The sequence below is a fragment of the Phytophthora ramorum genome, assembly GCF_020800215.1.
Source record: "Phytophthora ramorum isolate Pr-102 chromosome Unknown Phyram_PR-102_s0010, whole genome shotgun sequence".
Classification (NCBI taxonomy): Eukaryota; Oomycota; class Peronosporomycetes; order Peronosporales; family Peronosporaceae; genus Phytophthora; species Phytophthora ramorum.
This window is the reverse complement of record NW_027150656.1, coordinates 1,017,496-1,037,369: the sequence shown is the minus strand read 5'-3', so window position 1 is coordinate 1,037,369 and position 19,874 is coordinate 1,017,496. Positions and strand designations below refer to the sequence as shown.

Here is a 19,874-nt window from a genome sequence, read left to right as displayed (position 1 = left end):
TCGCGATTAAAAAGTGAGCGCTTCTACTCACCAAGTTTGCGCCAATGTTTCTGCCCTGGGGATGTAAACTTCGCGATGGGCTCTTGCAGCACACCATCCCAGGCAAAAATTAACAAACTCTGTTGGTCGAAATCCGATACATTTTGCATGTAGAGAAGAGGGCGGCTTCGACGCATCGCGGACTTCGTCCAATTCCTTCTTTCAAGGAAGGAATCGTCACGTTATTGGAGCAGCGCTTGTTGCAAGCACTTTACATGTGAAGCTACAAGACTCCGATGTGAAGAAACCTTTACCGGTACAGTGCTACCCCTCGTTATGCGCAGTGGGTTCAACAAAGCGATTTCTAAGGTATTCATTATTGAAAACGATTCTGGCAGCACTTCGCTTGCATGCTTTATCCGATATTGCGGGGTATTATACTATTGAGGTGTGCATAACGAGGGTAGCACTGTATTAATTACATGTAGGAGCACCGTCATGATGCCATGCCGGTTTGATCTGCAAACGTCAAACGAAATGTTCATAGCATCGCGAGGCAGCCTTCGGGCAATTTCTTCACTTCATTGTTCTGGCTTTATAACAGGAGCGACACTAAACAACATTTAAACGCAAACATCAATGGAGGCATCTTACGGTCGAGTCCGTCTTGCTTACAGCTCCATTCTCGAAAAGACCGTATGAACCTTCAGCCGAGACGCTTAGCTGCGACGACGCACGCACTTGCTGGAGCTAGTGGTGGCTTCGGTTGCAGTTGGCGTCGCTGGGGTAGACACTGGAGCAGTCTCAGGAGCGGCAGTGGTGACTTCAGGGGCTGGGGTGGTGGCCATCTGCTCTCCACTCGAGGCTTCATCCGCCGTCGAAGCAGCGGTCTGAGTCACACTCGAGGACCCGTCATCCGTGGAGGCTTCCGGAGTGGCGGTGGTAGCTGTAGGAGTCGCTGTTGTAGCGACAGGAGCGGTGGTCGTCGTTTGCTCAGCTTCCGAAGCTCCATTGTCCGTGGATGCAGCAGTCCGCCCGAGCCCGAAGACTGGGTCGTGGGCGAGGAAGAGCCGCTGTTCGTGATCGGCACGCACTGCTTGTAGATCTGCCAGTTCGGCTCGTGCAGAGCCAACCAGTAGAACACAAACAGGCAGTCACCCTTACACGACGAGAAGTCGGCTGGCACCTTGGCGGGTACGTCTTGAACTGTGCGGCGCAGTTATCGTGATGAAAGATTTGTACGTCGTCGACCCAGGCCTCGCACGGGCCTTCATGGGAAGCGATGAAGCCCTCCTTATACTCGTCGTTCTGCCACCACATCTCCTTGTAGCCGCTCACGTCAACGGGGTCGGCCGTCTCGAGTGAGTGTCCGTAGCCCGGTGCGATGGGGTCCAGCATATCGCGGAGCGACTTGTAGCCCGTAGCGTTCCAGTGATCGATGAATGCCTGGGCGTTCTGAGTCGGACTCCAGTTGTAGTGTCCTCCGTCGAAACCAGAGTTGATGCTTGCGGTCGTCAGCTTATTGTAGGTCGTGTAGATCGTATTAGGCTCGTATGTCGCCTTGGGCTGAGAGATGTACCCGTGGCCGTGCACACCTGCGGCCAGCGACGCAATGGCCAAAATACTTGAGGGAGACAAGACTTTCATCTTCGAATGCAATAGGGACGAGTTTCGACTTGAGTCTGGGGAGCGCGATTAAAAACTGACAACGGTGCATTCCAGCGGGCAAGGCAGCAGAAGAAGACGTGCATCAGATGACGACAATGAGCTGGTTCCGTTGCGCCAGCTGCAGGATCAGCTATAACAGCAGACCAGCTTGCGTCTCGAGATGTTTGAAGGCAAACACAGCAGAAGTGGCTGGTCCATACGAACCGTAAAGTGTCTGCGGTGTCGGCAGGCGGCAATGAGGAACGCGTGCCGCCGTCTTTGACTAAAAACCGGTGGTATCCTACCACCACCTGCTGAACCACCAACATCCTACGAGATTCGTGACGAATCAAGCACTTCATGATGCTGATCGTTGATTGCGAAGTTCCAGCTGGCAATTACTTCACTGTTCGTGCGCTTCAAAAGTGCTCGTAGGATTTGAGGCTCACCTTGCATCAGACCGTACGCACCGGTTCCGGTCCATATTAATACTATACATGTATTAATAATACTTCGAAGTATGTATCGGGTTATCTGCCCAACTAAGAAAACGGGTAGCCTAAAGACCTTCTTCTCAAAAGTCAATACGATGGTTGCGTTGCTCAAGCTGCTTTTATTGGGCTCTTGGGTCTTCGCAGCGATGAAAGAGGTTGACGGCGAGGCTGTCTTGTCATTCTCAGCAGAGTCATCTGATTCGAGCGGTGGGCTATCGCTACCGGTTTGTCCGACCATTGTTAGGCCATGTGTGAACGCCGTCTTCACAGATCTGAACTGGTCACGCGACGCTTGTTACAATGTCGACACTTTCGCGGATGTGTTTCCGTCTACAGGGTTTGATTCCCTACGCCAACTGATCGACGAGGTTGCTTCCCCTTCCAATAGCGGTAGCGCTGAAAGTTCGATTGCAGGTCCTATTGTCGTGGGCACAGAGCAGCAGGAACTCTACTGGAACGACGACACGGCAACCGAAGGAGGTTTTGAGCATGTAAGTTAGTTGCTTCGTTCATGATGTAGCTCGCTCGTCGATTACTGACAAGATATGATGATAGGGCCCGTGCGAGTTGTGGCTGGATGAAGCAGTGGTTTTTCAGGCTAGCAACTGTGCAGTGGCGTTCCCAACACGCCCGGCAACATGTGCAGTAGACTATTCAAATTGTAGTGGCCGCTGTGTGCTGCGCTTTTACGCCTTGGCGCTCACCGGAGTTGAGTGGAAAGCATTCAGTACGTCATGCCTGCAAATAGGAGTTCATGACTCGTAACATCAAGTCTGACGTGTGGCTACTTCAAACTAGAGCGCGTTGTAGAGATCGAGCATTCGTCATCGGGTGCAGTCAGCGAGTCCAGCCTGCCAGAAAGCTGCGAATTCATCAGCTCTGGTGCTTCCTCCGCTTCTGACGATGAAAATAAACCACCCAACTGGGAGACGCATCCAGGTACTGGTGCTGCAAAGGATCCCATCGATGTCACCGGAGAAGTCACTACGGTTGTGCAGTTCTTCTCGAACCAACACTTCGTTCAACGCTTCCGCTCAAGCATGACCTGGAGCTGGTCTTTCTCGAAGATAGATGAGCTGGAGATGTCTGTTTCAGTTCATCTGCGTGGTTCCCCGCAGTTATTGGCAGCTCACGAACAGCACTCTGCTTCAGTGACCAGTGCAAGCTATCGCGAACGAGCAACTACCCCAGCGCCCACCAACGTCAACAACGTTGAGCTTGCAGTATAACGCCTCACGAAAATAAAACTCCATATACCATGGAAGACCTGACACAAGTTTCAAGTTCAGTGGCTACCAACCACATAGAATTCACCGTCATCACGAGCAGACACTATCTTGGTCGCGTATATGTGCATGAACTCCATGAAAAACCACAACATTTCCGTCAACCTACCAGCTTGAATCTGCAGTCCTTCAAAAATTGTGCTGCACGCCGCCATTCAGTTTTATTCTTCCCTCGTATACGGTGCCATTGCGCTTAAGCCACCGTCAACTGTTCGCGCATTCCATCCCAAAACGTAAAGTCAGCCATCGTCCGCCTTGATTTTTGAAAGTATCGGCACGTAACCCACCGTAAATGGTCTGTCCCGTGACAGCAGCAGCAAGATCACTCGACAGAAAAGCTGCCACGGATCCAACATCGCCACTTGAGCTGTTCCGGCGCAAAGGGGCGTGATTCTCAGCGTATTTCCTCATTTTCTATCACATCACAGTACACCCCGGGAGCCTTAGCTCCTGCGAACACTTCCAAACCAAAACCAATCAACTCACCGAGATACCAGGAATACCACGCGCGGACACGGTGTTCATTGGTCCAGGGCTCAGACAGTTGACACGGATCCCCTCCGGCCCAAGCTCGTGTGCGAGCTGCCTCGCCGTTGCCTCCAGTGCAGCTTTTGCCGGACCCATCACATTGTAGTTTGGCACCACCTTCAAAAATATACAAAACAGACACAACAATCAGCAACTTCGTGACAACAGACCATCTCAGCAGGGCTCACCTTGGTTGACCCAGCGTACGTCAGTGCCAAGACACTGCGATCGCGTCTCTCTTCCTCCGCCCCCCCACTCGTCATCAACGGCTTGGCAGCTCTTGCCAGCGCCACTAAACTGTAGGCACTCACATCCATCGCCTGGGCCCACGCAGCTCTAGGGGTATCCAGCAATCCGTTCGTGAAAGCCTCGCGAGGGGCAAACGCCACGGAATGCACCAGAATGTCCAGCCCCCCGTTGTAAATTTCTCCGCAGCGTTGCATCAACTGCGCGATGCTCGCGTCACTTTCAACGTCACACGGCTCGAAATGCAGCGACGGCCTTGAAATGTCCGAAGTTTCGGGGATTTCGAAGGCGCAGCTCCTGATGTGGCTCTCGCTCAAGGGGCTTTTGGACGACACCACAACGTTGGCGCCCCCGGACAGCAGCGCTTGAGTGATCCCCGCGGCCAGCGAGTGCTTGTTCATGAGCCCCACCACCAGGGCACGCTTGCCTTGGAGCAGCATGACCACCGTCGTAAAATACGGGATAGGTAATAAAAGCACCTAAAAATAAAAAGCTGTCGAAATATGTGACGTGGTGCAATTTGTTTCAAAGCAGCAAGGCATTCAAATCAAAATGTGGACTTCTATGTTGGTGTTCTTGACAACTACAGACCAAGGACCAGCTATCACGAAACGTACATCTAATATCTAGGCTCGCTGGTTGTCTTGCTTTCAACAATCAGTACATGTGGCAGTTGTCTGGCGCCGTGGGGGCAGCGGTGGCAGTAGCTCCCTTCGTGGCCTCCGGGGTGGCAATCGTGACGGTCGGAGTCGTCGTAGCCTCTGGGGCCTCCGTCACAGTAACTTCAGGGGCACCGGTTGTGGCAGCAGGCGTAGCCTCCGGGGTGGCAATCGTGACGGTCGGAGTCGTCGTAGCCTCTGGGGCCTCCGTCACAGTAACTTCAGGGACAGCGGTTGTGGCAGCAGGCGTAGCCTCCGGGACAGTGGCACTCGCTCCCTTTGTAGCCGCCGGTGTGGCAACGGTAGCGATCGGAGCCGCCGTTGTAGCAACCGGGGCGTCAGTGGTCGGCTGCTCAGCACTGGAGGCCGAAGACTGCGTCGTGGTCGACGATCCGCTGTTGGTGATCGGCACACACTGCTTGTAGATCTGCCAGTTCGGCTCGTGCAGCGCCAGCCAGTAGAAGGAGAAGAGGCAGTCGCCCTTGCAAGACGCGTAGTCCGCTGGAATCTTGGCAGGGTACGACGTGAACTGCGCGGCGCAGTTGTCGTGGTGGAAGATTCGCACGTCGTCGATCCAAGCTTCGCACGGACCCGAGTGAGACGCGATGAAGCCCTCCTTGTATTCATCATTCTGCCACCACATCTCCGTGTAGCCCGCCACGTCGATCGGGGCCGCCGTTTGAATAGACTTGCCGTAGTCCGGAGCGATAGGGTCCACCATCTCACGCAGCGACTTGTAGCCCGTAGCATTCCAGTGGTCGTTGAACACCTTGGCGTTGTCCGTCGGACTTCCGTCGTACTTGCCACCGTTGAAACCCGCGTTGATGCTAGCGGTCGTCAGCGCGTTGTAGTTCGTGTAGATCGTGTTGGGCTCGTACGAAGCCTTGGGCTGGGAGATGTATCCGTGGCCTTGCACGCATACCGAGAGCGATGCAATAGCGATAGCGCTGGACGGAGACAGGACCTTCATCTTTGGTTTGTGGGGAGACGAGCTTCGACTTGAGATCGAGGAGTGAAATTGAAAACTGAAATGAAGTCCCGTTCCAGCGGGTGAGGCAGCACCGTCCGAACAGCACAAGACAGGCATCAGCCGACGAGTCGACGAGAGGCGGTGGGCATTGCTCACAGACATTGACCTCTTTCCATTTACACAGCTGACCGTTGCACCAACTACCTCATGGAGTGCACGGTTGATACATGTACGAACAATAAAGTGACTGGCAGACGGCAACGAAGACAACATCTGCGGTCTCAAGCTAGAGCAACTTCTCTCAGCCACTTGTTGGTGCATTCGTGCGCTTCGCCAACGTTGATCGTAGATCGCTGAGCGATCCCAGCTGGCGAAAACCTCACCATTTCAGCACTAGAAATGCCCACAAGATTTGAGACCCGCAACTACTGAAGTACAGCACGCGCGGTGCATGTACAGTTCAAAGAGACCTCATTGGAAGCTCACTGGTGGGCCATTGCATAACTCACGCTGCTTTAATGCGCCTCAAGAAGCTTAGTTGGGCTTGCAGGATACCGTGTGTGCTTGCCTTGCATGTATTAGTGTGAAATACGATAATTGTAACTTTGTACACTTCGAAGTCCACGTATTCATTTGCAAATCTGAACTGGTTTCATCACACTTTCGACACATTCGGACGTCGATTGTGCCCCCCTCGGGATTTGACGGCTCGTATGAAATTGCACCACGTACGACAACTGAATCAGTTGAACTGATCAACGTCTAATTCAGCAGCTGCACTGGTGGAAGGGCTGCTCCATCAGGCTGCAGGTTTGGTGGAACGGCAACTCACTGTCAGCTATGGCTTGTTGGGGGTTCAAAGGTGCCTAACTTGTCGATTTCTGACAAATTTTCGTGGGTTTGAAAGCGCACGCGGGTTGTGAGCCACGACACGGCTGGATGGGGTACTATGCAGTGGGAAGGTTGAGATTGCAGCTATGCCAGAACGCCTCAGATTATCCAGCACTTTTGAGTGCACTTCCAAGTGATACGCTGGCAGGTAGTCCATTAGGGCCCGTGTGGTACAGATTGGTCGGTACCAACGTGAAAGCTCAGCCAGAAACAACCCTCACTCGATCGCGTCACGACTTTATTCCAGACCGCTCGGTACGTGCCTGACATCTTCTTCAGGGGCCCACGCTGTTGAGGAGTGGGGTCGAGCTCAATCTTGACGCAGCTGTTGATTGCGTCGTCGTGAAGCATTGGGTCGTTGAAGTCGATATCGCGCATTGTGGGTCCTTCTCAAGACGGACTGGCTGCTGAGGTTCCTCAGACCGAAGAAGGACGTGCCAACCAGCGGAAGGGCAAGAACGCTCCCGGACTCGCCGCTCCGCTCCGAGAAGTCCTGGCCAGCAGCATTCATCGCCATCTATACTAGCATGTTAAAATGGATGTGGTGTGCTAAGTTGCTGCATGTGTGTGGTCGGATGCTACGAGGCCGAGATTAGGCTCACGGCCAGCAGACAATTGCGCCTTGCTGGGGGAGTTGGGGTTGCTGCCTGCTTGAACGGGGGGCAGCGGGCCACCCGGAGACAGAGGACGCAATGGGTCCCCAAGACGTGGAGACTGGACAGAGCCCAATGGTTTGGCGGGGCTGACAGCAGGTGCAATCGGAACCTCCTCCTTGCTGGGACTCGAAGCTGGCGAGGCTGGTAGGACGGGCATCTCCCCTGAGCAGGAATTATTTGTTTGCGCTAACTGCTCCGTCTTCGGAACGTCGGTAGATTGACTGGCTCGTCGATGAAGAGCGGGCATGCGCTTCCCAGCCGATGATTTCCGCTCTGGCCTTCCCCCAGCTTCCGTCTCAGCAGCTTGCTTAGCAGGCTTTGGAAGCGAGCTTTCAAGATTGTCGGGTGCCTCCCCGCTCGGAATCCGGAAAAGTGTTTGGCCGGATTTCGACTGGGCTAACTCGACATTCGTCAAATGGACTGCAGGAATGGCGGTTGTGGTTGCACCAGCGCCCAGATTGGAGGAAGACGTAGCAGCGTCAGTCGGTGAGCCCTCAACAGGTCTAGAAGAAGCTTCATCGGTCACGTGTGCGGCAGGATGCATTCGCAGCTTCACCTTGTCCGTGCGTAAATCGATCCAAGATTCTCGTCCGTCCTTAAAGCGAACCAGCACTGTAGGCTCGTCGTCGCTGCTCCCAACAGCATGAACTTTGCCGTTCATAACATTTCTTCCGACACGGTCGTACACATCCACTCTGTGACCTACGAGAATATGACGATAATCTACCCATTGGGCTGGTTGCAATAGTAGACGACTGCGAAGCTTAGACAGCGGACTGACGATATGCTTCGTCATCCGCGAGGAAACACCCCCGGCGGGATTTTCCACTGGCTCAAAGATGTAGGCTTCCTTGGACCAATTGCTCTGCGCCGCTACTTTATATTTCTGGTATTGCTTAGAGTGCTCGTCGAAGATCTCGATTCCCTGGTCTTCGTACAGAAGAGGAAACTCCAGGTCTTGACTGCGGTGCGAGTCGTGGCCATGTACTCGGTGAGAAGGGTCACCAGGGAGGAACACCAACTTGAATGTTTGAGACTTCAGGTCGATCCATTCGACCTCTTTTTTCGTTGCAAAGCGGATAGGTATCAGATGACCGAGCACTGCAGCTTTAAGCACTGTGCCACCTCGAAACCTTCCGATCAGAGGACAATACACGTCAATTATCTGCCCCATCGGAAACGTCTTCAAGCGTTCCAAGCCGTGAATCACAGCTTTAAAGCCTTGCACTAGGTAAGAAATCTCGAAGAAACCCCGACGTTCATTGTAAAGCTGTAGATGAGAACGCGTTTTGGAGCACAGAGCCGCACCCTCTAGAAATTGTCCGTCACAGTCACAGAGCTCAACGTGAGTAGCCTCCAGATGCCAATCAAACTGGCCTGGGTCAATGTGAGGCATGCTCAATGGTAAAACGGCCAAGGAAACACTCTTTGACGTAGAGCGTTCGCCGCTGTCAAAGATTTCAAATGCTTCAACACTTGCCAGCACACCGTCGTTGCTAACACTGCCATCTCTGGGAGTGGCTTGGTGCCCCGGAATTTTGACTCGGAAGAAAGTGAGGTCAAGCCATTCTTTTCTCCCATCAGCAAAAAGCACCAAGGCGCAGTTGATATCGCAGTCCACTTGCTTGACGACACCGCACTCCAAGCGCCTTGTGTCCACACTCTCTAACTCAATATCCCAGCCCACCATATCGGACGAGAGGGTGCGTAACTCACCAGCCTCGTACACAACCTGATGAAAGAACAAATTCTTGCTTAACAAACTGCAGCCAAATCAACATATTAACGCAACTTTACCTTGTAAAACACTCGCTTCAAGTCTAGTGGTTGCAGAGGCTCATAGGGCGACACTTGCACGATGCACCTTCCGTCTCCTCCCTCGCCTTCAGGGTTGACTTCGACCACGCGACCAATTGTGAGAGATCTCCCCTCGGTTTTGGCTGGGCTAATACCTCCTCCTCCATCTTTCAACACCGACAGCGGGTCGAACTCGAGCACGTCACCAACTTTCACGGGCAGCATCGCTCTCTCCTTAGTCGCCCACCCGGCAAGTGGTTTTAAATGAATCCCAGAAAAGGTTTTCTAAAACCAGCGTTCTTTCACGGTCGTGGTGACAAAAGCAAGAACATGGACAAGAGCTCGAGTCCGACAACTATCAATAGTCTTGTCGATTCAATGCTCTACAACGAGCCAAAGCACACCAGACTGACGAAGATACAGGAGCAAACAACCGATAAACATCCAACGCGTATTGGGTACTGTAGTACTTCGTATCGGTTTGGACAAACTAATATCAAAGTACTTCAGCAACTGTGCCTACAGTTGAGTCTCATTCTCGGTTTGAGTCTGAGTCTGCGAGCTGGAATCGCCCGACAGTTTGGTGAAGATTGCACCGATAGCATCGATATTGTCCCCGGCGCTCCCGTGGAGGCCGCTCAGTTGGAAACCCTTCGGTGCATGCACCGTGGCCTTGTCCTTGGTGGGTGTTCCGTTAGCAACCGACCGGCCCTTGTTCGTGCTAAACTTGAGATAGAAGACACGCGTGCGCTCTTCCTTCTTGCCCCAGTGTACCTCCATGGACGTAATGTACTCACCAGCCTTCAGAGCCAACTTTTTTGGAGTGCCACCAGTTCCGCCGTGAGCGAGTGTACTTTCGGTGGGGTCTGAGATCTCTAACGCCACACCGTCGACGCGAGCAGCCCCTCGAATCGTGATGGAGCTCACAGTCTGCCCAGATTCAGCCAGCCCAATATCCGAGAACGGGGTTCCGTGCGGCCCGCCGAACGCATTGCTGAGGTTCAGGTCGGGGTTGAGTGACCATGAGAAGGTAGACGAAATAGGTGGGTGGTCGGAGAGCGCGGTGCCATTTTTGTCGAGGAACGCCTCGTTCTCGTTGCTCCACTTGTCCAGCGTCAGAGTGATGTACTTGTTGCCGCGGAACATGATCTTGTCCACCACCTCGCACTCGTTCGTCATGTTGGCCGTCTCACACTTGATCGCTTCAGCGCCCTTCTCAGGAGGAACACCCTTGCGGATATACTCCACCCAGCCGTCCGTGAGGTTTTGTCCAGCCACGAACTCTGCAATTGTGTCAAGCTCACGTGTGTACCGCGTGTTCGTGTCGCCCATGATGATGACGGCGTTGTCACCCGAATTGGCAGTGATATAGTCACTTAGCTGCTGCAAGTTAGAAGCACGGGCCTTTTGATCAGCGGCCGAGACTCCAGCATCAGCGTGAAGGTTGTAGACGTCAATAATGGCACCGTCCGCGAGTTGAACTCCCTGCAAGGTGAAGCCCTTGGGCGTCATGCAGTCGGCGCTTTCGTCGTTGCTGCATTCCTCCCATTGCGTACGTTGCAGCCCTGTGGCGCTGAAAGGGAAGTGCGACAACGTGTTCAGACCGCTGCCGAACGGCACACCGCCACTTGTAGCCGTACGGTACTCTTGCGTGTTATCCTTGTAGAGGTAGGCATGGTAGTTGAAATCTTCCTGCACGTTGACGATGTCCCAGTCGCTGATGCGCTTGCCCATTTCCAGACTGTAGGTGGCTGGGTTTCCACTTGAGATGAGCGCCGGGAGTCCTGCCACATTGTAGCACAAGACAGTGAACGTGCTTTCGGCCAGTTGACGCAGCACCATGGTTCGCAAACTTGCTCTACTGTGAAGACGGCAACTTGAGAAGTGAGTGGGTGACCCACCCGATTCAGCTGAGCCCCGTTAGGTACATGAACTATCATGCTGTGCAATCTCTCTAACTCAAGACTCAATAGGCGTTTACAGGGCAGCAGATCACATTTTGTAGCTTTGGAAAGGAACACGGATGTGCTTCGAGATGGGACCAATACATTAGCACTGATTAATCTACAGCAGTTCGTCCTCTAACATACATGTGTTTTTTGCTAACGATTGTACGCCATGAGATCTGTTGTCAACAGCGTTGAAGGGCTCCAGATTGCGTACATGTACCAGTTATCCTTGGGATAATTATCATTGTAGATTGTCCGAAAATACAGCTTTGCAAATCGCAATGTTGCAATGCCGAGTCTGCCATCAAGTTGCAGCAGTTCCTCATTATTGTCTAAGCATATTTGTATTTGTTGCGGGTATGGCGACATCGCCACGCTGCATCCTCGCCTACAGACCCTCCCTTGTTGTCCAAGCATATGCTATGACAGACTATCGATACTCAAACTGCGGGTCTGCGGATTGCTGGTTCTGTTGCCGCTAATCCTCACCGACAGTGGCGGTGTTGACGTTGACTTTACTATCTACAACGTCGACGACTTACCTCCGTCTAGCCCTGCTGCTGCTGCTGAGTAGCTGTCACCCTCGTGAAAATCGCGCCCAGCGCGTCAATATGGTCACTTGAGCGGCCGTGGAAGCCGCTCAGCTGAAAACCCTCTGGGGCGTACGCGGTAGCACTCTCGCCAGTGGGGGTTCCGCCCTCCACAGATCGTCCGTTGCTCGCGCCAAACTTCAGGAAGAAGATAAGCGTCCTGCCGTTTTTCTTGCCCCAGTGCACCTCCATGGACGTGATGTGCTCGCCAGACTCAAGTGCCAGCTTGTTCGGGGTGCCACCAGTCCAACCATGAGCAAGAGTACTCTCTGTGGGGTCAGACACCTCCAGGATTACACCATCAGCACGGGCACCAGCTTGTATCGCGATCGAGCTGACCACCTGCCCAACCGCGGCCAGCCCGACGTCTGTAAAGTGATCTCCATGAGGGCCCCCTACAGCATTGCTCAGGTGTAGATCGGGGTTCAATGTCCAAGAGAAGCTTGACGAAATAGGAGGGTGATCGGATAGCGGCGATCCATCGGCTCCCAAGAACGCCCCATTCTCGTTGTTCCACTTGTCCAAAGTCAACGTAATGTAGTTATTACCACGGAACATGATCTTGTCGACAACCTCGCAGTCATTTGTCATAGTGGCCGTCTCACACTTGATTGCTTCAGAGCCCTTCTCAGGAGGCGCACCATTCCGAATGGATTGCACCCAGCCGTCCGTAAGTTTCTGCCCCTCGATGAACTCGCGGATGGTATCTAGCTCACGTGTGTATCGAGTGTTCGTATCACCCATAACGATAACTGCGTTATCCGCCGAGTTCGCCGTGATGAAGTCGCTCACTTGAGCTAGATTTGACGCTCGTGCCTTTTGATCGGCGTCCGTCACGCCGGCGTCGGTGTGCAGGTTGTACACGTCAATGGTGACCCCGTCGGCCAGTTGAATCTCGACCATGGTGAAGCCCTTGGGTGTCATACAATCCGCGTTGTCGAAGTTACTGCATTCGTCCCACTTGATCCGCTCAAGGTTCGTGATATTCGTGAACGGTAAGTGTGACAGGGTGTTAAGACCACTGCCGAACGGGACTCCACCACTGGTGGATGTACGGTACTCATGCTTGTTCTCTGAGTAAAGTTTGGCGTGGTAGTTGAAGTCTTCCTGCACGTTGACGATATCCCAGTCGCCGATACGCTTGCCCATGTCCACACTGTAAGTGTTAGGGTCGCCGCTGGAGATTAGAGCTGGTAGCCCAGCTACGTTGTAGCACATTACGCTGAAAGTGTTTGCAGCCATGACCAACGTGCCCCGAGCCTTGAAAATCGAATGAGGTGTGCTGATGAGCGCCAGTTGTAGAGTGAGCGTAGCTGAACGACTGATTGATGAGACCACCGCGTTTTATTAGACGTCCGAATTAATGAAAAATCGATCAGCTTTTTTGCTTTGGGATAGGGAAACGTGGCACTTTTTTGCAGAGCGGAATACCGGATATGCTGCGTTACAGCTGTGGTAAAAGCCCACGTGTAGTATTACACTTTCTCCGGTCGTGAATGATTATTCTAAATAAAAAACAGATGGCATAGTCTGCGGCCTGCCGGTCTTTTGAGCGCCAGAAGCTTGGCCAAAAGTATGAAGAGCGACCATGCTGCCGAGATAGCACTACATGTACCTAGTTAGCGCCAACGCTGCCATCCACGCCATTCCACAGGGAGAGCCAAGGTGTCCTGTTGATGCATGGCCATGCAGCATGGGATACCCGATCGCAGCGGCTCCAACGATTTTTGCTTTTCGCCCATACGCAACGTCGTGCATGCGGTCAATGAGCCTCATTGAATTAGGACAAGGACAAGAAGGTCTTCGGATAATCCCTAACATTTGTATGAAGCCTATCAAATATACATGCAGTATGGCACTGTGGAAAGACCATCGAGGCAATCTTTTCCGCCCGGATGAAGTAATCATCTCGACGCCGTCGAGAACCTGTAGCTGCCACTGGCAGCCTGTCACAATGCAAGGAATGCACATGTACCTAGTAAGTGGCATAGCGGGGATCTAATCCCGGGCAGGTTCAATTCTCAAAACCCAGTTGTTGGAAAGCATCAGCCAGCGCCTAGTACTGTGGAATGTCTGTACATAGCATTGACAGTGTTTGCAAAAAGAACTTTTCAAACTGTTTTGCTTGTAAGTGACTATCACAACAGGTTGCTTCTACTCCGCTTGAGAGATGATAGGCAGCGCTATAAATTTATAGCTGTTCTGTGTTCGCTATCCTACGATATGGATATGTTGCTGATGACTGGCCTTCAGTATCAATTCCCTCCGCCATGTTTTACAGGGTTAATAGAATAGCACTTCCTGCCAAATAGCCAACTCTTCACAAACCTTTGGTATGCAGCGTGTTGGTGTGGGTGGTTGGGATTTGATGTGTTCTCGACTCGAGACTCTCGCAGCTGAGTAAACTCCCCACCGGAGAAGCGACAGCGGCAAAATGTCATGTTGATGATGAAGTATCTTAGTGCATTAATATTCTAATACATCGGTTATAATACTGGTTTCCTAACATGACGTTACACGGAGACTGAAAGTACCAAGGAAGACACTTCGTTGGATCGCCGAACTCATCCGGGGGCCTATCTCAATAGCTGATGCAACAATACGATCGACGTTGGGCAATGCTGACCATCAAGCGTCGACAACGATATTGGCCAAGTTTGAAGTCCATTTAATTAGGTACATGTACACCTCTTGTTGGACTCGGCCGTTCAGAGCCTCTGTACGTTATCTGAGTCAGAGATACCGTCCCCTCTCAGTGGTAATCATTGCGAATGGTAGCATTACCACTGGTAATAAGCGCAAGAGAGTCACCGAATCGATTTCGGAGGGATTAGAAAAGTGAAACGACATCTGTACTGGATTATTTTGCAGTACTGATCAGAAATACAGGGATATCAAAACGACGAGGTGCGCTTATTGAGAGAGGCCTTCTGTACGTTGTACTTTCAAACTACAGCTGCTAAAAAGCGTTATAGATTCAATGCAATTTACACGTCCACCGCATTTGGTGAGTTCGTAAAGCATAATGCCTTGGCCACATGCATATCCTGCCCTAAGCCGAAATCTTCGTCCAAATCGCACCCAGCGCGTCAATTTCGTCACCATCACGGCCGTGGAAGGCGCTGAGCTGGTAACCGTCAGGGGCATACACAGTGGCGCCGTCGTCGGTAGTGGTTCCCCCGGACAGCGTGTTACCAAGACTGGTCGTAAACTTGAGATAGAAAATGCGCGTGTGGCTATTGTATTTGCCCCAGTGAGCTTCGATCGATGTGATATACTCCCCAGATGATAGAGTCAATGTTTTGGCCGTGCCTCCAGTGCCACCGTGCGAAAAGGTTGTTGCAGTTGGTGCTGACACCGCGATGCTGACTGCATCCACGCGCGAGCCCGATCGCATCGTGATCGAACTCACGGTCTGTCCACCCGCAGCCGATGCAATATCCGTAAACTGGTCTCCGTGTGGGCCTCCCACAGCATTGCTTAGACGAATCTCGTCGTTTAGTACCCACGAGAAGGTCGACGAAATTGGAGGGTGGTCCGAAAGCATGGCACCAGCATCGTCCAGGAATGCAGCATTCTCGTTGCTCCACTTATCCAGCGTCAGCGTGATGTAGTTGTTTCCTCGGAACATGATCTTGTCCACGACTTCACACGTGTTGGTCATGTTGCTCTCATCGCACACAATGGCATCGGCCCCCTTCGTAGGATACACACCATTGCGAACGTATTCCACCCATCCGTCTGTGAGCCCCAGTCCCTCCACGAATTCGAGGATCGTATCGTCCGAGCGCGTGTAGCGAGTGTTAGTGTCGCCCATGACAATGACGGCGTTGCCAGCCGAGTTGGCAGTGATGTACTCGCTGAGCTGCGCGAGGTTTGACGCACGTGCGACTTCGTCAGCGTCCGTGACACCTGCATCCGTGTGCAGGTTGTAGAGATCGAAGGTGACGCCGTCAGCCAGCTGAATCTCCAAGAACGTGAAGCCCTTGGGGGTAAGACAGTCGGCACCGTCGAACGTGCTGCAGTCCGCCCACTTGGTGCGCGTCAAGTCCGTTATGTTGCTGAACGAGTAATTCGCCAGCGTGTTGAGGCCGTCCCCGAACGGAACACCTCCGCTAGTGGCGGTTCGGTACACGTTCGTGTTCTCCGAGTAGATGTAGGCGTGGTAGTTGAAGTCCTCTTGCACGTTCACAACATCCCAGTTGCTGATGCGCTTTCCGATCTCGACGCTGTTCTCGGACGGGTTGCCGCTCGAGATGACCTCCGGCAGCCCCGCCACGTTGTAGCTCAGAACGCTGAACGAGTTCTCCGCCAGAGACCGTAGCATCGTTCCCTGTACTTGTTGATGACTTGTGCTCTCGACTGCAAATTGGTGAATGAGCTCGAGCTGAAAGCAGCACCGGACCAGGCAGACCACTCACATCGAGTTAGCTGCAACGTTGCACACGGCTCGCGTGACGCCGTCCGAGAGCAGTATCGCGCCCCATGACATCTCGACAGTGGACACAAGACTCATCTTTGTCAGCTCCGAGCAGTCGATGTAGAATCTCGAGCAGATTCAAGCCCTAAACTAATGACCGATTCGAGCGTGGCGAATGGGAAGGACCCTCGCGTTCAACTTACCCAAATTTGGTCACGAAATTTGAGAAACCTTTTACAAAAATGACCTTGCAGGGACCTAATTCAATGGCGTTTTGGGTACTATCTGTTCAACGCCTGGGCCATGGGGGTGCAGAATCTGTGGGTGCTGCTGGCGCCCGTGGGGCGGCAGATTGAGATCGAGTCGCTGGCGGGGCAGGTGCTGGCCGTGGACGCCAGCATCTGGCTCACGCAGTTCGTCAAGGCCATGCGGGACGACGAGGGCAACATGATCCGCAACGCGCACCTGCTGGGCACTCTCCATCGCGTGGCCAAGCTGCTCTACTACGGGGTGCGACCCGTCTTCGTGTTCGACGGACAGACGCCCGAGATCAAGAAGCGCACGACGGCCAGGCGTAGGAAGCGGCAGGAGCTGCAGTCAGCCAATCTGCGCCACACTGCGCAGCGCATTCTACTCAACAGGCTCAAACAGGTAGGGCGGGGGTAGAACGAGTGTAGCGTGGGGTGACTATTGATGATATGCACTGTGTATCTGTAGATGAAGAAGAGTGGAGGAGTACCCGCACCTGCTGTGGCTCCGGGGTTCACATTGCCAGAGTCTTCGAGCAAGAAGGACGAGGAGGTTGAAGGTGGGGTAGAACAAGTGGTAGAACGGGAGGCAGAACGGGATACTACAGAGGAGGTTGTAGAGGGGAAGAAGAGTGAGGAGGAGAACGGGGTGCAGATGGTCTGGGAGGCTGCAGCAGAGTCCGAGGAGGAAGGAGAAGGGTTGACGCTGGACGACATCGACCTGGACACCTCACGACTGTCGAAGATCGATCTGCACGCGGTGTTTTCACTGCCGCCGCACTTGCAGAAAGACATGATCCAGAAGATCCTGCGTGACAGGCGGCAGGAGGTGAGAGACCAGTTCATTCCGTTAGCTGGCAACCCGGAGAAGTACTCGCACACGCAGATTTCCGCGTTTTTGCAGACCAGTGCGCTTAACCGACGGATTGAAGCTGCCAAGAGACAGAAGAAACAAGAGGAGATGGAAGTGGAGGGCGGTGCTGAGTTGGGGCCGGGTCATCGGATTGACTCGAATAGTAATCGCTTCTACGTCTATGAGAAAGACGAGGAGCGCAAAAAAGGAGTTGAAGAAGAAGACAACGTGGTAGCCGAGATTGAACGGAACGACATCGCCGAACGAAGCGCTGTGGTCGAGTTTGTGCAGTCAAAAAGCAAACAAGATGCACGTGGCGATGCTTTTAAAGCCGTGGAGAAGCGACCTCTGTCCGAATTTTGTTCGGGTGAGGCGGGATTTGTTCCTGACGTTGCTGCAACGGAGGTGACTGCAGCTTGGGTTGCGCGCCACCAGGTTCGTGTCAAACAGGAACCTATGCTTGCGATCGAGAAGCTCCGGCTGGCAAAACTAAAGACGGAAACCCCACCCTCCCCAGTCAAAGCTGCTGCCAAGGTTGACTTGACGCAACTGCCTGTGAGTGATGTTAACGTTTCGTTGAAGATTGAAGACGTTGATCCGGAAGATATGGCGCAATTTCAGAAGCTGTTACAAGCATCTTCAGCAGAGTCTGTTCCTGTATTATCTTCCAAGAAGTACGAAGCTGAGAAAGAGGACGACGTGGACGATGATGTAGACTGGGAGGAGGTGCCTGCCCCAGCAGCAGATCAGTTCGACAGCACTTCTTCACTCACAGAAAATGCTGAGCGAGAACCAACAAATCAGCTTGAGAAGATTGTAGGAACAGTAAAGCCCCCGATTCACGTTACAGCCATCCTGCTGGATGAAGACGGAAGTGGTGACGGGATAGTTGAAAGCGATGAGGAAATGGAATGGGAGGACGTGCCTGCTGAAGGCGTGCCCTCGAAGCCGTCACGTTCGCAGACACCAGCTGAAGAAAGCCAATCATCTCCTGGGGCAGGCTTTTTGGTGGATGAAGAAGAAAAAGATGACCAGCAAGAAGACGAGGAAGGCACGGATGAGCTGTTCTTGACACTTAAAAACGAGATGGAGGATGCAAAGGCCCATGAGGATCTTGACTTGCTGAAAGATGAGGCGCTGCAATCTGCAATGACTACTGCCTCCAATCTTACTCAATGGGCAGCTGGTGCTGTTCGAAGAGCACTACAAGCACACTCGCAACAACATGGTGGAAGACTAGGGGCTTATGGAAGTCCGGGTGGAAGTCTTGGGGAAAGAATGAGAGTTCATACTACGCCCACAAAGGGTACGGCCGAGGATCCGCTCGAGCTTTTTGACGAAGAAGAGAAGCCTAAGTCCGCATTACCTGGCGTCAAAAATACAGACGTGGTTGTTATCGATGAAGAAGAGGAGAAAAAACAAATTGGTGGCGCAGCAAATACTGAAGCTGAAGACAGCCATGAGCAGCTGCAAGCTGCGTTAGCGGCTTCAATAGCTAGTGAACAAAAAGAGTCGTCAAGCCGTACTCGGGTTCGCTATCTTCAGTACTCGCAACCGAGCGAGTCTCCTCAACCAAGTGCAGCAGTGGACAGCTCACAACAGGAGATGGATACAGTCGCATTGCAAAAGGAACACCTTGAGCTGAAGAAGCTTCGCAATCGGCAGCTACGTGATACGGAAGGCATTACTGATGACATGGTGGCTGAAGTGATGGCACTGCTGCGTCTGTTTGGAGTGCCGTTTCTTGTGAGCCCAATGGAAGCCGAGGCTCAATGTGCAGCACTGGAGCAACTTGGGCTCGTGGACGGCGTCATCACAGATGATAGCGATATTTTCCCGTTCGGTGGCCAGCGTGTCTACAAAAACATTTTCCACCACCAGAAATTTGTTGAGGCCTTTTCGGCTAGTGACATCGAGAGAGAGCTGAGCTTTTCGCGAGAGCAGATCATTGCAATCGCGTTACTTCTGGGCAGTGATTATACGGATGGTGTGCGAGGTATTGGTATTGTGAATGCAACTGAGATTGCGGCTGCATACCCGGGTATTGAGGGTCTGCGTGAGTTCAAAGAATGGGTACGCGAATTTGACGTCTCAAAGGAGGCCCAACGCGTAGCTGCCGGAGGGTCGAAGAAGAAAAGGAGGAAGGCAAAGGGCAAAGACGATAATGAATCGGAAGGTGACAGCGACGAAAGTGACGGTGAAACAGCTCGTGAAAAGTTCCAGCGATCTCATGCAACTGTGCGGCGAAAGTGGGAATTAGGGGACGAATTCCCTAGTAAGCAGGTGGTGCAGGCGTATATGGCCCCTCAAGTAGATCGGTCCGATGCTCGATTCTCGTGGAGTGCTCCGGATTTGGCTGCGTTGCGCAATTACTGTGCCAATGCTTTCGGGTGGGACCAACAGAAAAGCGATGGCGTGCTGCAACCCCTTGAAGAGAAGGCTAAAGCAGCAACAGCCTCCAGTGGGAAGCATGTGCAAACTCGATTGGATCGATTCTTTACGAGCTACGACGATAAAGTGCAGTACGCGCAGATCAAAAGTAAGCGCCTGCGCTCTGCTGTCAACCAGCGTACCAGCACCAAGAGTGGCAAGGGCAAGAAACAACGGAAGTGAGAGGTACACTGTGAATATGGTGATACTTTATTCGAATGGTACGTTTTG

At 52.8% G+C, this 19,874-nt stretch overlaps 7 protein-coding genes across 7 annotated transcripts; 1 reads left to right on the top strand and 6 right to left on the bottom strand.

Annotated features, from left to right (window-relative positions):
* Window positions 1-698: 698 nt before the first annotated feature.
* KRP23_10677 (uncharacterized protein) lies at window positions 699-1,626 on the bottom strand (the record flags this gene model as incomplete). The annotated part of the gene is made up of 2 exons (XM_067881154.1): window positions 699-1,052; window positions 1,222-1,626. The coding sequence occupies 2 exons, from the start codon at window positions 1,624-1,626 to the stop codon at window positions 699-701; spliced, it is 759 nt and encodes a 252-aa protein (XP_067741427.1).
* A 1,941-nt stretch (window positions 1,627-3,567) lies between these two features.
* KRP23_10676 (Enoyl-[acyl-carrier-protein] reductase [NADH] FabI) lies at window positions 3,568-4,620 on the bottom strand (the record flags this gene model as incomplete). Its single annotated transcript, XM_067881153.1, has 4 exons — window positions 3,568-3,614; window positions 3,694-3,820; window positions 3,893-4,051; window positions 4,123-4,620. 4 exons carry the CDS (start codon window positions 4,618-4,620, stop codon window positions 3,568-3,570), a joined length of 831 nt encoding a protein of 276 aa, XP_067741426.1.
* Window positions 4,621-4,837: 217 nt separating this feature from the next.
* Window positions 4,838-5,809, bottom strand: KRP23_10675 (uncharacterized protein; the record flags this gene model as incomplete). Its single annotated transcript, XM_067881152.1, has 1 exon — window positions 4,838-5,809. One exon carries the CDS (start codon window positions 5,807-5,809, stop codon window positions 4,838-4,840), a length of 972 nt encoding a protein of 323 aa, XP_067741425.1.
* A 1,440-nt stretch (window positions 5,810-7,249) lies between these two features.
* KRP23_10674 (Sphingomyelinase) lies at window positions 7,250-10,995 on the bottom strand (the record flags this gene model as incomplete). Its single annotated transcript, XM_067881151.1, has 2 exons — window positions 7,250-9,088; window positions 10,081-10,995. 2 exons carry the CDS (start codon window positions 10,993-10,995, stop codon window positions 7,250-7,252), a joined length of 2,754 nt encoding a protein of 917 aa, XP_067741424.1.
* Window positions 10,996-11,255: 260 nt separating this feature from the next.
* KRP23_10673 (Sphingomyelinase) lies at window positions 11,256-12,841 on the bottom strand (the record flags this gene model as incomplete). Its single annotated transcript, XM_067881150.1, has 2 exons — window positions 11,256-11,278; window positions 12,241-12,841. The coding sequence occupies 2 exons, from the start codon at window positions 12,839-12,841 to the stop codon at window positions 11,256-11,258; spliced, it is 624 nt and encodes a 207-aa protein (XP_067741423.1).
* A 2,259-nt stretch (window positions 12,842-15,100) lies between these two features.
* KRP23_10672 (Sphingomyelinase) lies at window positions 15,101-16,019 on the bottom strand (the record flags this gene model as incomplete). Its single annotated transcript, XM_067881149.1, has 2 exons — window positions 15,101-15,107; window positions 15,202-16,019. 2 exons carry the CDS (start codon window positions 16,017-16,019, stop codon window positions 15,101-15,103), a joined length of 825 nt encoding a protein of 274 aa, XP_067741422.1.
* A 396-nt stretch (window positions 16,020-16,415) lies between these two features.
* KRP23_10671 (DNA repair protein UVH3) lies at window positions 16,416-19,826 on the top strand (the record flags this gene model as incomplete). Its single annotated transcript, XM_067881148.1, has 2 exons — window positions 16,416-16,763; window positions 16,830-19,826. 2 exons carry the CDS (start codon window positions 16,416-16,418, stop codon window positions 19,824-19,826), a joined length of 3,345 nt encoding a protein of 1,114 aa, XP_067741421.1.
* Window positions 19,827-19,874: the final 48 nt, after the last annotated feature.